This window comes from Morone saxatilis, unplaced genomic scaffold (assembly GCF_004916995.1).
Source record: "Morone saxatilis isolate NCDOM2014 unplaced genomic scaffold, NCSU_SB_2.0 Contig10, whole genome shotgun sequence".
Classification (NCBI taxonomy): Eukaryota; Metazoa; Chordata; class Actinopteri; family Moronidae; genus Morone; species Morone saxatilis.
In genome coordinates this window covers 17,981,697-17,997,752 of record NW_023339652.1, presented here as the reverse complement: position 1 = coordinate 17,997,752, position 16,056 = coordinate 17,981,697, and the positions used below count along the sequence as shown (strand labels likewise).

The window sequence follows — 16,056 nt, the reverse complement described above, 5'->3', positions numbered from 1 at the left end:
ATTATGGTGAAAACCAGGACAATTTGGTAGTAAAACATTTTGGCATTTGACATATTTACTGGGACTAGGGACACCCAGCTTGAAACTGTACAATCCCAGATAAACTGGGATATCTGTCCCAGTACATAATTCTGCATGCGGAGTATACAGAGCTAGTATCTAATAAATATATTCTGCAATGTGCAGTTTAGGATATAGGCCAGAATCTACTAAACCCCAGATTATCTTGTTGAGCTTTTAAAATTGGTGGAGTGGATTATTGGAGCGGTTATTGCAATTTTAGATAGACTTTCTACCCAAGATGGACAGGTGAAAGGCCTACAGCCCCAGTGTCTGGAAAATTAAAGTTTAGGTAAATACAGTGCTGTAGACAACTTAATGCAACAGAGATACAGATGGAGGTCTTATTAAAATTAGACCTGTAAGTGCAAAAGCGTGGCAAAAACTGCGACGAACACAAGTTTAATGGCTCATCTTTTATTTAGGCACATCAAGGGACCACTTCCATCTCCCCACAGTAGTCTGTTAGTGCAACAAATTGGCCTCAAGTGTTCAACACCATACCCACCACCAAGAACACAATCTTTCCTTCCTCAGCTTCACATTCACACAGCAAGGTGAGACTGAATGCATAGGAGCCCAGCATCAAGCAATGTGCTGATGGTTGAGTCAATTATAATTCATCCAATAAATCAGCCATTCAGTTCAGCCATTTAACAACTGGTCAGTCATCCAAAGCCATTCAGAAAACAAAAAAAAGGCACAAATTCATAACATTGCATTAGAGTTCTCACTGAAATCAGTGACCTGTGGGCTGAACAGGTAAAGTGCTACAGGAGGATTTACAGCAAGATGACATGTTATCAGCCCACTTGTACTAGTATTATTGTCACAGGGAGCACCACCGTCAACTACACACTCATGGGGAATCAAGTACATTTGGTTTATGTCAAGCAGTCACAATCCCCATTACTAAAGGCAGGCTGAGTGCAGATCATACATGTATCATCTGGCCACTGACAGTTGTTATGAATGGGCTTTCTGGTGGGAAAAAAAAGGGCACTGGCATGCAGCCTGACCACAATACTGAAATGTTAGTTTAATCAATCACCATTTAGTGCAAAGCAAACAGTCCACACGCTGAGAGAGAAGAGGGCCGTTCATTCAATAGTAGGTCAATCCTGATACAGCAGGAAGCCAGAGAAGGTGCTGTACTTCCAGGTGCTGCCATAGATAGCACCACGATGCAACCGGAGCCACACCTGGTCTCCTTGGAAAAGAGGCAGGATGGCGTGGTTGCTGGCCGTCTCGTGATCTGGGGCTCCGTCGTTGGCATACGCCGACACCATCACCTCTTCGTTGCGCATGAGGTTAATGTAAAGGGGCACATTGATGGCGAGCTTCAGGATGTGGAAGATGAAGACGTAGGTTCCACTGATGGGGGAGGTGAAGCGGCCGATGTGGGTGTCGTACATCTCCCCCAGGTTGCTGTGCAGCTGGTCGAAAACTATGGGCTGGTCCAGGTTGCCCGGGGCAAAGTTGGCGGTGCGAGAGGCGGTGAAGGCCACTCGCAGTGGCTGGGTGAGGGGGTAGAGTTGCATGGGAAGCAACGTGGCGTGATGGTGGCCGTGGGGAGTGAGAGGGACTTCCAAGGTGGAGACTGACAGGGAATCCCCATGGCCTGAGTCCATAATTGTAAAGGCCCCCTCCCGGTCTGGGCTGCTCACCTGGGAGGAGTCACTCCACGCTGCTGCAGAGTCGTGACAAAAAGACGTGTCGATCACAGGGTGCACTGATACTGAGCAATAAAGTGTGACCAGTGATGGCAATGGTACTGCTGTTTTAAAAAAAAAAAAAAAAGTCCAGTGTGTAACATTTAGGAGGATCTATTGTCAGAAATGGAATAAAATGTTCATATCTTTTCATTAGTGTGTTATCACCTGAAAATAAATGTGGGCTGTTTTTAATCTACAGACACCGTGGGTTGCTGGGTTGTTTCTAGAGTAGCCCAGAATGGAATAACTGTCCATGCCACTGAATCCTACACACTGGACCTTTAAATAAATGTATGTATGAGTTGCTTTAACTGCTGATGTTAGGCATTCAATAGAACAGATCCATGTGAAGGTACCTACTTACATTGTAATTAATGTTTTGCTTTTTTAAGTAGATTAAAAAAGTATGAATGGATCAAAGTAATGATTATTAGTAATTTATTTTCCAAATAAATATACAATTAAAGCAGGAATTTTATCTGCTCAAGGCAAATCTCCAAATCTTCAGTCCTCAAATTACTGCCAACTCCTGCACTGTTCTGGTCAGTGTGGTCACCTCTCCAAACCTGTACAGCTGTAGCATTTGTTTTTTATGATTCACATTAGCTTGCAGTGTTGCTTGCCACGTGCCGAAAAACATAGGACTGAAACTATCGCAGCAGCTCTGTCTGATGATTAACACAGGTGCCAAAAGGAAGCGGGCAGTGCTTCAGGGTGCTTTTGCATTGTGGGCCCCTGGCGATTGGCTACAAAATTGCAGATAAAAGGTTTGGATATAATTCAAATTGTTGGCCTACTCAGTAGCAAATTATATACATTTTAAAAAGCAGCAGAGTGGATTACATAGTGTAATGCATACTCAAGAATAAAATGACCAAAATAACAATTTAACTGCAGTAACGCGAGTAGTTGTAATTTGTGACTTCGACCTCGGCAAATGACCTGAATGTGTTATAAATCTAAATCTGACAAGGTGTAATGAATCTAGGTCTGATCTGGACTAGCAATAAAGGTTGTCTTGATATTTGGACACACAACCTTTAGAACATTTTTCCTGTTACTTTCTCGCTCCTGCCCCAGAAATATCTAACCAAGGAGTGAGTGTTCTTTTTAACCTGGCTTTTAGGGACGCATTTTTGGTTCTCTTCAACCTTTAGCTTTTTAGGTGAGAGCAAAAACTATAGCGTTGAAAACAAATTAAAAGGATCTCACACAAGAGCAATGGTACAAAACTATCTTCCAGTCTTCCGTGAACTGTTTTTGAACATCAATGACATCTACTTCAGGTCTAACAAATCGATGCTAGTTTAGAGTACACACACACACACAGTAGTTTAAGGTGGCACTTGAGGCTTTGAATTATGTTTAAGGAACTTCAGTGTCATACATCTAAACTCTGCCCTGTAAGTACACATTACATTTCTATGCAGTATGTGAAGAGGCATGAGATGTTAATGAGAAGTTATGTACAGACTTGTACTTTTGACTTTATCCCAATAAAGCAGATTTCCATCTACCCAAATGCAGTCACTGCATTTCCCAGGGGACTTTCCTGCCCATACAAGTGTTGGAAACGCAACCAGTCCATTGGAGACATGAATGAGATTTTCATTCTAGGAACACTGGTTGACATGCCAAGCAACATTCCACTCTAATGAGAGAGGTAGTCTCTTCTCCTTGGAGAGCTACCAGGGGTCAATACTGCTATTCACATAGATATGCTTCTTGGCATCAACAACCAACCACATGGAAGCAGCAGTATTGACAAAATTCTAACGATACTGACCCCTTCTAGCTTACGACCCTTTTGAGAAGAGCTCAAACAGGTGTTTGCTGTGAAAGCTCTTCCATAAGGGATAGATTCCTGTTTAGAACTTCAGAATTAGAGCATACATTCTTACCACTAGAGTTATGCCTCCCTCCTCCACGTCTATAGCCATGTTGGTATCCAGAGTCCTGAGAAAACATCAAAAAGAGTGTTAAACGTTCAAAGACCGAACTGGATATAACAAAGGGATTTGTCCAGGCATACGGATGTCTTGGCTTGTGATTGTTTGCTGCATTATTGACTTTGGTCGTCTGCTTCTCTGTTCAGCAGATCAGACACAAATTTTATTGTACAGTACACTGTAAAAAGGACGAAAAAAAACCAAAAACACTTAACCTTCTTGTCACACGGCCAACGGGAAGCCAATACGAACAGTTAAACATGTAGGTTTTTCAATTTCTAGCATTTCTAGGTTCCAGATCAGTGGTTTTCCTCAGGCTGAGAGAATGCTTAAGTCATCCTCAGCACTCCATGAAAAGTGGTTTTATCATTTCTATGACTTAGTCACACATCTACTGTAAATAGTTTTTTTATATAGCATTTGGCTTTGAGTAACATAAAAGGATTTACAATTTAATTACATTTATGCACCCGTGTTGTAAAATAATAATCCACCTTGTAAAAGCTGTATCAAGAAATTCTTATTGCGTAAGCCTGAATAAATCATGGACCATGAACGCCCAAAAGAGAATGTCCAGGGGCTTGTTTCTCAGGTCTACTTTTCAAACAGCCAACTCAAATGTCTTTATTGTACAGCATCTATGATCCAACCAAGAAAATCCACTCTATATACTAGTAACTAGGGCCGTACAATTAATTGAATATTAAATTAACACTGTTTTGGCTTCCCACAATTAAATGAACATATCGTTTACAATATTGATGAATGTGTGCACGGCTCAGAAAACTCCGTACTTTCAGAACAGCCGGCCAACATGGGTGAGACCTTATGGTTTGACTTTTGGGCAGTTGCACGCACACCTTGCAGCTGCAGCCTGGATGCTTTTATTACTTGAAGATCATGGAAATGATGGAAAACGCCAATATTGACTACTTTATCAAAACCAAAATAGTTCCTTTTGCTGCCTCCAGTGTTCTGAAACCAGCACAACAACAAGTGAATTAATTGAAAGGGAGCTGCGGGCGGGGATCTCCGTTTGTGAAAAAAAATATGATACTCCTTAGGTCTGATCGTTAATTATCATAAAAAAACAAAAATATATGTCATAATCGTGCAGCCCTACTAGTAACAGTATTGCTTCAGTCCCAGAGCCAATAAGGCCACAACATAAGAAAAAAGGGATTTACTTACTCGAGCAGCATAGAGGAGAGGGCCAGAGTCCCTGAAATGAGTCTGGGGGATGTATGCCCCGCCTGAGTAGAAGAAATCAGGGTTCAGCTTCAGAACTACCACAGAAAGATTCATTTCAGCCTGAGCTTTAGCTACAATGTGACAAAACTACCCTACAACACCAGATCCTGAACAGATGTCTAGCAAAAAGAGAGGAGGGAAATGCAGCAGTGGTGAAAACCCCAAAAGGGGAAAAGGAGAGCTGAGGATAGATACCTCGATGCCAACCAGAAGAGCGAAAGGTTTGTGCCAGTCCCTTGCCGCCACGTGCCATACCTCTCACAGATCCTCTGGTGTAGTAAGGCTGGCCGGGTCGACCCACGCTTCCACCCGACTGGCCAGGGGACAGGAAGATCTGCCCACCATTACCCACCGTATAATCTGACTGGTAGACTAGAGAGACGATGCAGCACAAAACGGGTCTCATAAACCTGACTATTCAACCCAGTGGTGTGACAGTTAAAAAAAAAAAATATAATCAATATACCTGGCTGTGCTTCATCTTCTGAGGGAGCAAACTCCGGTGGTGTTTGGGTACTGGCAGTGCTGTACCTGGGTTCAGGGAAAACTGCTGAATCTGGTTTATAGTTCAGTTCCCCATTCTGAGGTAAGGAGGTGTTTGCCTTGAAGACCTGCAGTGAGCAGAAAATGACACCAGAGAAGCATGCAGAAAGTGTGCAAGCCGCATTCAGATGGTGTCCAGATCAAATTAAGATGGACTGCAGTTCGCATCTGGAGTGACCACAAGTAGTACTTGTATAGGAGTATGCCTCCTGTGCTCAAATTTGATTTGTTCTGTTGGATAACCTTCCATAGCTACTATGGTAACTATGGAAGGTTTGGACTTAAAAAACACTTGCCTTACTGGATCAGCACAGGAAGACAAACTGGCTTTTTACTACAGTTACAGCCTGCCAAACCTGCCAAACCCTACTACACACCCTTGAAAGTATTTGCAGACATGACACATTTGGTGGCCACTACCAAACTGTCTGATGCCGTTAGAACCCAGACCAACCCATTTACATTTCATGCATCTTGGGCGTATCGGATAGCTATCTAATGTCAAGTGAGACAAGTGTAAATACAATAGTAGTATTAGAGACTGACTGAAATTTGAGAGTTGAGTTCTTTGCTCCCCAGGGACTGCTACAGTGTACAAGACAACCAAAAGTGCAGTAGCCATGGTTCTCCACTGGCTTAAATTACCTGACCTTGCGGCAATCCCTGGAGTGTAATCTTGTATTGCTTCCCCGACCTGGGATGCACCAAGTTCGTCAGTTTGTCTGCCAGATCCATGTACCAGATTTACATATTGAATCGAATAGTGGCATACTGCTGTTACAGGAAAAGAAGCTTCTAACGTTTGGGCCTCAATAGCATTAAAACCAAAAGAAAATGGTGTGTAGTTTTGTTAAGACTTACTGACTGGATGTTCTGAAACTGTGCAGATGTCAGAGTTCGTCTAGTAGGGGGTGCAGAGAAAGTCTGTCCCTGAGGGGGGGGAGGGGAGCAAGATGCCACCCCATTACAGGGGGACTGCTTCCCTGACTCAGTTACCGGTGTCTGTGGAACACACAAGTTGCATTAAAATCACTTCCCATTAGCTTAGGCGCTTAGTCTGTTGACATGGCCAAGAATGCTCATTTACACAGGGACGACTCTTGTCTTCAAGACTGACAGAGATGGTCGATTCCCTGCGGTACAGCGGCGGTGAAGGAAACTTCTTCCTTTCAGCCAACTGCAGTGGCTCCTGTGGAGACAAGCCATCTTTAGCCACTTCGAAATGCCAGGTTAATATGCTGCATATCATAGCCAGTGTGCTTCTTACAGGAGGTAGGTCCTTTGAGGAAAGCTCCAGCTCACATGTCTCCAGGCACTGATCCCCATTTGTAAGACTGGCTTTGCGCTCCATGAGCCTGGTAGGCAGTGGGGTGGACTGAGTTGGGGGGGGAGGATGAAGTGATGACGTGAAGTCCAAGCGATTTCAATTTATGTCACAACTGACTTATCACAGATAGAAAAAAAAATGACAGCTTACATGCATCGTTTTGGGCAGGACATCACCTGGACTTCTCAAGTCAGTGTGAGCTGTTAATTGGGTGGAGAAAAAAATAAAAAAATAAATCCAAGACATTACAAAAGTCAGATTTTCATATGAATGTGCTTAAATGCATTTACCACCCATACCCAGTACCTTGAAGGTTTCTTTTAAACTAAATGTTTTCATTTAATGCTACTCACGAAAACACAATGCTACATAGGCTCCGTGTAAGGCCAGGTAACTAAAAGAGCCAGACGGAGTTGAACTCCCTTTGCAATACAGGCCCATGGTCTTCTACAGCAAGAAGAGTTTTGATGCGTCACCATCAGATCCATTCCCATATTAAATGAACAAACTCCTTTAACTCATAAAGGTTTAAGGCCCCAGAAAATGCTAGAGAGCGGACCCGAGTTGAGATGGTGAAATTACAAAGCTTTGACTGGTTCCAAGTTACCAAGAGGAGAGGGAGATCTAGACGGCCATCTCTTCAGTCTGGGGTGGCCATTAGTCTGGGAGCTCTCACCATCCAGCAGAGAGTCCTGAAAAAAAAAAAAAAAAAAACTGATCAGTTTAAAACCCTACCTTGCCAACACTGTCAAAGCTGAATAAATACTCAAAATTATAGTTTCATCTTGCACTGGGTGGTTTAGGAGATGTGCGTGGGTTTGCAATTCCACCTGTATGAAACTGAAGGAGCCATGGATCTTCGTCATTAGATCCTCTAGGTGCTGCCTCCTCAGGATGGGGTCTTTGGGTAAGGCAGATGGAGAGTCGAAAACCTCCACAGGCATATCCATGTGAACTGCCTGTCAGGAATCACATGAGGGTGGTTTGCAAATTGTTTAGAGGTGTACATTTAATATGTGCTGCGTGTACTCACCAACTTGGCATGTTTCTCTCCTTTGGCTCTCCTCTCTTTTCTCTGGTGAGAATATAGTTTATTAATTATCGTTTGGAGAGATGTAAAGAACATCCTGTACAAAAAGGCATTACAATTCAGATCAGCTCACCAGTTCACAATTTAAAACAAACAGACCCTTTCTTCCCTCCTTCTTGCCCTCCTGAGTTCACCCTGGAGAATTAGTGTACAGTATGACAGTGCTTCCATTCAACACTGAATCCTAAATATCCTCACACAACCTCAGCAAATGAACACAGATGATGCTGATGTGACAGTTTTTGTAACTTCCTGAAAGACTCCCAGATATTGATATTTCAAACCTAAGAAATGTGCATCATTTTGGAAACAAATACACATATTTTTGACATTAGCCACATTTCCACCCAAACTACTTTTCAAGGGCCTAAAACGGTTTCTTCAGCCTGTCATTTGTGTGTGATTATACAACAATGAGGCCTGGGGCAGTTACTACGAAGCAGTATTTGGGTTGTCAAGGTAACTTCAGGATTACCGGAGTTCAGTCCTACAGTGGTTCACTTCTTACCAGGGTACATCGCCATGTAACTTATGCTGAGCAGCTGACCTGCTCAAGTCAGTTTCACACCTCCTGTTGCAGCCTAATGTTAAATATTAGGAGCATATATTTTGGTATTCGAATTTAATATGAATTAGTTTCTTCTAACTTTAAGTTTCATTTGTTTCATTATACAGTCACATTTTTATGGCATTAATGGAGATTTGTTCATTTTGAACAATGTTTGGACCATTTGAGTTCGGTGGGGTTTTTGTTTAAATAAATGAGTCTGATTTTTGAAGAGAAGTTCTTGAAAGTGACCCGACCACTATTCAGTGCCCACACTTTTAATGTCCAAAAGCTGACACTGTTAGGGCTGCGGCTGAGAGAACAAGACTAAAACTGTTACATTCATACCATAGGAATATGTCTAAGCATCACCTTATTTTAATACAATATACAAATGGAATTATATTCCGAACCACTCATTTAGACATTCAGGATTTTTTTGTTCTTCCTGCATGTAGCCTGGATTGTTTAAAATGTTCGTATTCAGCTTCTTCGCATTTGTCACATAGCATATGACCAAGTTTGGGATTGGTCATATGCTGCAGACTTTGACCTGTCAACACAGAAGCAGCAGCAAATCACAATGAACAAACAGCAGCTGCAGATTTAGAGAAATGTAGGCTGAAATAAAATGCTGCAGGTACTTGACAAATCAGAAAATTTTCCCTCAAAGTTCCTATACTTTTGTAATGTTCAAGTTATCTAGTTTTATACCAGTCCAGTGCGCAGAGAGTTTGATGACACCTCACCTGTTTGCAGCCAGCAGAAGGTTTCTTGGTGGTGACAGGGACTTTGCGGATGAAAGTGGCTGCTCCTCTCCATGGTTTGTGGACTGCAGCTTGGGGAGAGGCGGTTCTGTCCGAGAGCTCCATATCCCAGCAGTCAGGAGGCTCCCGCTCCCTCATGGCCTGGAAGTCTTCCTTCCAGTTCTGAGTGCAGGGAGGGGTCTCAGTGTCTGTCAGGTACAGTCTGTTGAAAAACTGCCATATCACCAACAGAGCATCAGTGGATCCTGGAGCATGCTCAGAGTCACAAACACAGCACTGAAATACAACTTAAAAGACACAAAGTGCATATCAGTCTTACCTCCTTAGAAACTTCATTTGGTTTTGACTTTGATGTAGCTGACGGGAGGAACGAAAAAAAGAAAAATGAATCTGCAATTCCATTTCAGACTAGGCAAAAAGGTATAGTATTTTCAGGAGTAAATTAAGCATTAAATTAATAAACCTCAACTATTTAAAGTCTAACCCTCATCGCCACCATTTAAAAAAAAAAAAAAAAAAGCCAGTGTGTAGGATTTAGTGGCATCTAGCGGTGAAGTCACAGATTGCAACCAACTGAATACCACTCGCCTTCCAAACATGTAGGAGAAACTACAATGGCTGCAAACTTGCTACAGGCCTTATCTAGAGTCAGTGTTTGTTTGTCCATTCTGGGCCACTGTAGAAACATTGTTCAACAATGGTGGCCACGGTAGATGAGGACCTCCCTCAAAAACAAAAAAGGCTCATTCTTAAAAACAAAAACAATTCTTATTTTTATACACCAATAAAAACATACAAGTATTTAAAGCAATTTCTGCTAAGAGATCCTCCTACAGATTACACTAGACCTTTAACACCCACAGGTCATTAGTCACATTGTAGAGAGTTTTCTTACTGCTGTGGCTGGTTGAGCTCTGTATTGCCTCTGGAGACTTGTTGGGTGGAGGTGGAAGACAACTGAAGTACTTGCAGTTCAACAGCCTGGTGAGCTCCTCCTTTAACAGCTTAACTGAAAAAAAAAAAAAGCCAAAAGGAAACCCACTTCAGATGATCCTAGTAGTGTAAAAGCGCTTTGAGTGGTCGGAAAACTAGAAAGGCACTATACAAGTACATGTACAGGTCCATCCATTTACCATTTACCCTGCAGGAAAACTACATTTTATTACAGGTTTGGTGCTTAAAGTACATACAAGAGGGCAAGAAACATGAGCAGTCAGGTTGTAAATAAGCCAACAGCTGATATTGATCATTGAAACAACTTTATTTGGTCTGGAACCTAAGATAGTTTTACAACAGACAGGAATTCACCTTTGTTTTCTCTTTCAAATAAGTTTGGCCAACCTCTAAATGCTTGTCTGTTGTGCTGCTGGACCAATTTGTAGCAATTGCAGCATTCTGAAATCTCCACATTACTTTAGAATGTTTTCATAACTGAGAATTGATGGGTAAAAGCTAAGAGGAACCCAGTTGATTGTATGAATGAGACTGTATGAATAAAAAGAGACTTATAGGTTTGTGAAGAGCCACACTGGTCGGCTCTGGCCGTCACCAGCTTGGCAGTCCAGACCTGAGTTACATAAAAATTTCACCCCCGTACAGTTGGCGTGAACAGGGAAATTGGCTATTAAAAGCCAAAAGCGTTTTTGTACCAGGCTGTAAACCGGTTTATTTCTGCTGTAAAGTTGGGTATATCACTGAAGATATTTTTCTTATGGCTTCAATCATGTAGCTACAACAGCAGTAATGACTGTTAAAATATAAGCACATAAATTTGCCCTCTACCGTTGAAGAACTGAAGTTAGTGGCATGAGGATCAACCAGAGCATGTTAGCCTGGCTTAGTGGGATGACAAAGTACGAGGCACAATCCACTGTAAGCTCAGATATCCATACGTTTAATACTCACATGTGGATCCAGCCACTGGCTTGTCTTTCCCCTCCAGCAGGTCCAAGTAGACCAGAGCCGCTTGCTCCATCTGCGCCCCTAAACTGCAACAAGACAGGAGAAGTCATCAAAGAGCCCGAAGCCCCTGCCAGCCTTTTTGCTAAACTACTACATACAGTTACGCTTCATTCAGGTTTTCAATGTACATTTTCACCATGACAGTTTTAGCACACAGGTTTATTGCCATTTTATCTCATGCTGCTGAAATAAGCACTCATTTTGGCCACAAGGCGAAAGTACACCACGACTATATGTTCTAAATAGGAAAGCATTCATTTTTTTTTTAGGCCTCTCATTTCTCTGTTGTGTCCCATCTACTCTTTCCTCCTGTGAACTGGAAATCAGTATTACATCTTGAAGGATAACTCAATTCCTAAATTGTGTCTGGAGGAGCAAGGAGGCTTGCTGGTAGAACTATGTGCGAGGATACACAGGTCTATCCTCTGCCAAAGTCTTTTCTAGGTTTTGTGAGCCTTTGATGTATAAAAGGCATTACACAGCTGATGATCAAATACGCGATTAAACTTTCTGAACGTCACCGTTTGTGTAGCGCCTCGTAAGGCACTGTTTTAACCATATTCCTTAATGACATTTCACCTTCATACAAGTAGTCTGAAGTAGCCGAACAATACATCAAATACAGACAGAATTTACAGTGTTGAGTCTGCATAATTCAGTATACATTTCAATCCACCAACCAGCACTTATTTTAGTAATAAGTTATGAAACTGTCCACCTCAATCTCAGTCTTCTCCCACTTAGAGGATGGAGAGAGTTGAGGTGACAAAATGAAAATGAATGAAATCCGACTGTTGCACAAACTTCCACAATGAACGGGCAGCATGAGAGGAAGCTGGCAATGTGCTGAAATACTAGTGTTTGAAAAACTGTGGCACACAGTGTTGAGGGCCAGAGGGTGTCCAGTAATTGCAGAGTCACTGTATAGTTTAATGAGCCATCAACTCCCTGCAGATACTATGGTCCACTTACTCATTTTTACACCCCAAGAGTTGACACTAGCAGCTTCTCTTCAATGACCGAGATACAGGGCGCTTACCTCAGTCTGTTGTCCCTCTTCACTCCCAGCAGGGCAGCGAGCTGACTTAGGCTATGCAGCTGCTGGGCTGTGACGTGGGGTGCCTGGTTGTGTCCAGTCAGCAGGTCTCTCCTGACGTGCTCCTGCTGCAGGCCGTGGAGGAGGTGCTGGACTTGGAGCACAGTGCTCAGACGCCTCTGCTCCGCCTCCACCTTCGCCATCTGCTCCTTCTTTGCCACCTTCCTCTGGGCTCTCAGCAACTGCAGGATGAGGATTCATAGAGCAGTTTGAAAACATGCTGCTGAACTCAGCCAGAGTCACAGTCAGAGACCTTCACAGTTTGTTCAGGCAATGTTGTCAAAGCCCCCATCAACTGTTGGATGCTGGAGCACAAGTGGAGCAATCAAGTTACTGTAGAAACTCCACAGGTTCATTATCGTAAAGCGCCAAAATCAAATGTCAATATATTGTAACAAATTTAAAAATCTTTCAGTAAAACAAATTTTTATCTCCTCCTGGCTGTGCATTGATTGGAGCTAGAGCCTGCAGTTGATATTAGCATACTGACTCGAGGCAGGGGGAAACAGCTAGCCTGGCTCACTCACAAAGTTCTAAAGCTAACCAATTAGCATCTTGTCTTTTTCTGTTTAAACCATCTGAATGATTCCTTTAAAGTCAAGTCATGCCGTTTAGCGTCACAAGTTGGTGTCTGAAGCTTTGGCGACCCCTAGGTTGGAAACCAGTGGTGTAGTGGTAGGCCTACTTTTTTCAGTCAGCATTCAATATACCCATCTCTAAATCCCCTCTGATGCGCATCATTCAGTAGTTTTATTTTTTGATAGGGTGGCAAAGGCATGACCAACCCTAGTCTGCATCTGATTGGCTAGTTCAGCTTCCAAGCCTGGGCTTTGTGACCTCGTGCCTGACAAAAGTGAGTGAAATACAACTATTACGTTATGATTATATAGTCTCTCAGTCAATGTTTAGATACAACTCTGGAATAATGCAAGATGAAAAGCATTGGATTGACATTGACTATTGATTAAATGATAAAAAATGTTTATTAGATAAGCAAACTGGGCAATATTGATACAACTCCGTAAATATTAGTATCACACCGGTTAGAAGTTAAGAGACAATATGCAAAATTATTGACCCATTTTTTGGTGAACTAAATATAGGCTACAAGAGCAGTCAAATGTGTCACCGTTTTGACACAGGGCGTTTATCCTTTGGACAGGCCAATTTAAGAATCTGGGGTATAAAAGAGTATACCCTCTTCTCCAGGCACCACTACACCACTGCTCTACATCCTTGTTTTAAATCACTCCTTGTAGGGCTGCAGCTAAATTACATTATCAATTAATCTGATTATTATTTTCTCATGAATCGTTTCATCTCCAAAAGAATTACCCTTCACAAATCTCTTGTTTTGTCCAAAACCTTAAAATATACACATTTTACCATCTTGTAGAAGAAAAGAAGCAGTAAATTATAAAGCTGGAGCTGGACAACTTTTGGCATTTCTACTTGAAAAGTTAATAAGGAGTAGATTTACAATGCAAATATGGGATCAACACAGCCAAATAAATAAAAAAAAATAAGATAAAAATCTAAATTCAGCAAACTGCTTTCCAGAAATCTAAATACTTGATTGCAGATGTTTAGCTAATCAACCTATTGAAGAGCGCTCACCTAAACTAGCTAAACAGATCTGATTCTCCAAAGCGAGGGGACATTGAGAGAGACCCGGGGATTTCAATCACAATTAACCTTCAGTGGGGGCAGAGTGAAGAATAGTCAGGGACTTACATTCTGAGTCAAGCCATCCAGTGTTTTGTGCAGCTCCTGTGCGAATGCCAGGTTATGCAGCACCTCCTCGTACTTTTCCACAGCTGCCTGGAAAACAAATGTGCACAAACACCAAACACATTTACATACATGATGGTGGCATCCTGTTTCAATTCAAAAGCCAGGTCTCACCATCTGATCCTTGTTCAGTGCCTCGCCTTGGTCCAGCCTCTTCTTGTACTCTTCCAGTTTTAGCTGTGGGCACACAAGACATATCAAAGTCAAGTGCCTGCCTCCATCTGTCCAGATCTTCATATTCACTATGCCCCATCGCCACCCTACCTTCTTCTTCTCCAAGTTGCGGATTTTGTGTTTGAGGCAGATGAGACCATCATCTATGTAGGTTTCATAGCCGTGGTAGGCAGTGGAGGCCTCCAGGTCGAGCTGCAGGGCGCTCAGACCGCCGGGCGAGCCCACCTTTGGGCTCCCGGCCGCCACAGGGTCCTCCAGTTTTTCCTCCCCCTCCTTTGAGCGCTCAGGTGGAGGGGTGACATCCAGGGTGGGGGAAGGAGACAGCTGCACCATGTTGAGCTCCACACTGGAAGAAGAGGAAAATGTAAGAATGCAAACAGTGAGCAGTGCTGTTTGTGTGCCATGCAGCTGCAACAGAGGAGAGATGCTGCTGGTACTGAGCTGTGCGTTTCAATAGAGATGGACTCGGCCCAGTTTGGGCAGCCATCCAACCCTGTGACACTGCATTTACAGCGTGCTCTCTGGATGAATCAGGAAAGCAGCAACAGCAGAAGCTCAAAAACACGCACAGCACAAACAGCATGCAAGAATATGTATTATATATGATTAAACACCCCTGCGTGCATGTGATGCGTCCTTTTCCGCCAGTCATACCTCTCCTGAGGGCTGGGCGGGGAGTGACATTAGCAGAATGTGAAGTTAGCCAATTAAGGAGGATATGATGAGCAATTACAGCTGTGGCACCAGATTAGTCAGGCTGCAATCAAGTCCCGATGTCATGCAGTCGATTCAAAATCCACCCAAACTTTGCAGCTAAATGTGCTTTTAACGAGAGTTTATAGGAGCGGTGGAAACTTTGGCTCCATATTGGACTGATTTCAGCTTTAATGGCCGCACGCGTCGGCGTTTTATTAAAAACAAACAGCTGACCCACCTCGTGTCTGTGACTCGTGCGCATTAAATCCTTTCAGGACAGCCGCTGGACGTCCAAAGGAAGCCCCGAACACTGAGCGACCCCCTTTATCCAACCGTGATGTTCAGCTCGGAGAGGCCACGCCGGTGTCAGCTCATACCTTTATATACCCTGCCGGCCTCACAGTCCGCGAGAGACCCTGACCACATCCGGTTCTGGCACCTGTCACGGTCGGTCACGGTGCACGCGCACATGATTCCGACCAAAAATCTTTATCTTCATCACTTTACTGATATTCCAACTGTTTCTATGGAAGCCTATTTCTGCCAATGTTACAGGAAAAAATACCTTTTGAAAATATTGACTTATCTCAAAGTCATTATTTTGAGATGCTAAGTCAATATTTTGGGAACGTTTCTCATTAGTTTCACATGTTTTATTTCCACTGTGCAAATGGACAGTATTTTTCTCACAGTATAAATCAGGAGGCAACCGGTCAATAATCACTGAATTTATATTAAAGGGACTATTGGTCCAGTAGTAGCTTAAGCAATCATAGTGTAACATCTCGATAAATATTCTTTAAAGCTGCTGTAGGTCATTTTTATAAAAATAACTTTTTGTCATATTTGCTAAAACCTTCACTTTATCCTGACAGCAGCACATGAGACACATGATTTGTAAAAAAAAAAATCAGGTTCTTCTTGCGCTTTCTTTTCTAGCGCTCCTAATGGCATTTTTCTTACCAGGTGTGAACAAAAGTTTATGTTTTTTTTTTCTTTGTCCATTTCAAGCGTTTCACGGCCACCATAGTTCTTCCTCCATGCTTGAAAGGGGAGGGTGGAGTAAGGGGGTTGTAATCTGCAACTAC

The 16,056-nt window shown here is 42.7% G+C and overlaps 1 protein-coding gene across 2 annotated transcripts; it reads right to left on the bottom strand.

Moving 5' to 3' along the window:
- Window positions 1–461: 461 nt before the first annotated feature.
- On the bottom strand, window positions 462–15,417 carry caprin2 (caprin family member 2). 2 transcript variants are annotated; one of them, XM_035680054.1, is made up of 21 exons: window positions 15,207–15,417; window positions 14,363–14,618; window positions 14,213–14,275; window positions 14,042–14,128; window positions 12,251–12,489; window positions 11,155–11,237; window positions 10,145–10,258; window positions 9,569–9,606; window positions 9,232–9,462; window positions 7,879–7,920; window positions 7,676–7,804; window positions 7,453–7,537; window positions 6,996–7,045; window positions 6,786–6,893; window positions 6,606–6,707; window positions 6,380–6,520; window positions 5,442–5,586; window positions 5,171–5,347; window positions 4,916–4,977; window positions 3,677–3,731; window positions 462–1,750 (listed from the first exon to the last, which is right to left on the bottom strand). In XM_035680054.1, the coding sequence occupies exons 2-21, from the start codon at window positions 14,603–14,605 to the stop codon at window positions 1,176–1,178; spliced, it is 2,769 nt and encodes a 922-aa protein (XP_035535947.1). In that variant the 5' UTR covers window positions 14,606–14,618; window positions 15,207–15,417; the 3' UTR covers window positions 462–1,175. The 2 variants fall into 2 exon arrangements, with proteins under 2 accessions (XP_035535947.1, XP_035535955.1); XM_035680062.1 differs by having other exon boundaries at window positions 5,231–5,347.
- Window positions 15,418–16,056: the final 639 nt, after the last annotated feature.

Coding starts and splice junctions, on each gene's coding strand:
- caprin2 (XM_035680054.1), bottom strand. CDS start 14,605: ATGGTGCAGCTGTCTCCTTCCCCCACCCTGGATGTCACCCCTCCACCT. Junction 14,129..14,212: donor CACTGAACAAGGATCAGATG/GTGAGACCTGGC, acceptor TTTGTTTTCCAG/GCAGCTGTGGAAAAGTACGA. Junction 7,538..7,675: donor GCTCCTTCAGTTTCATACAG/GTGGAATTGCAA, acceptor TTTTTTTTTCAG/GACTCTCTGCTGGATGGTGA.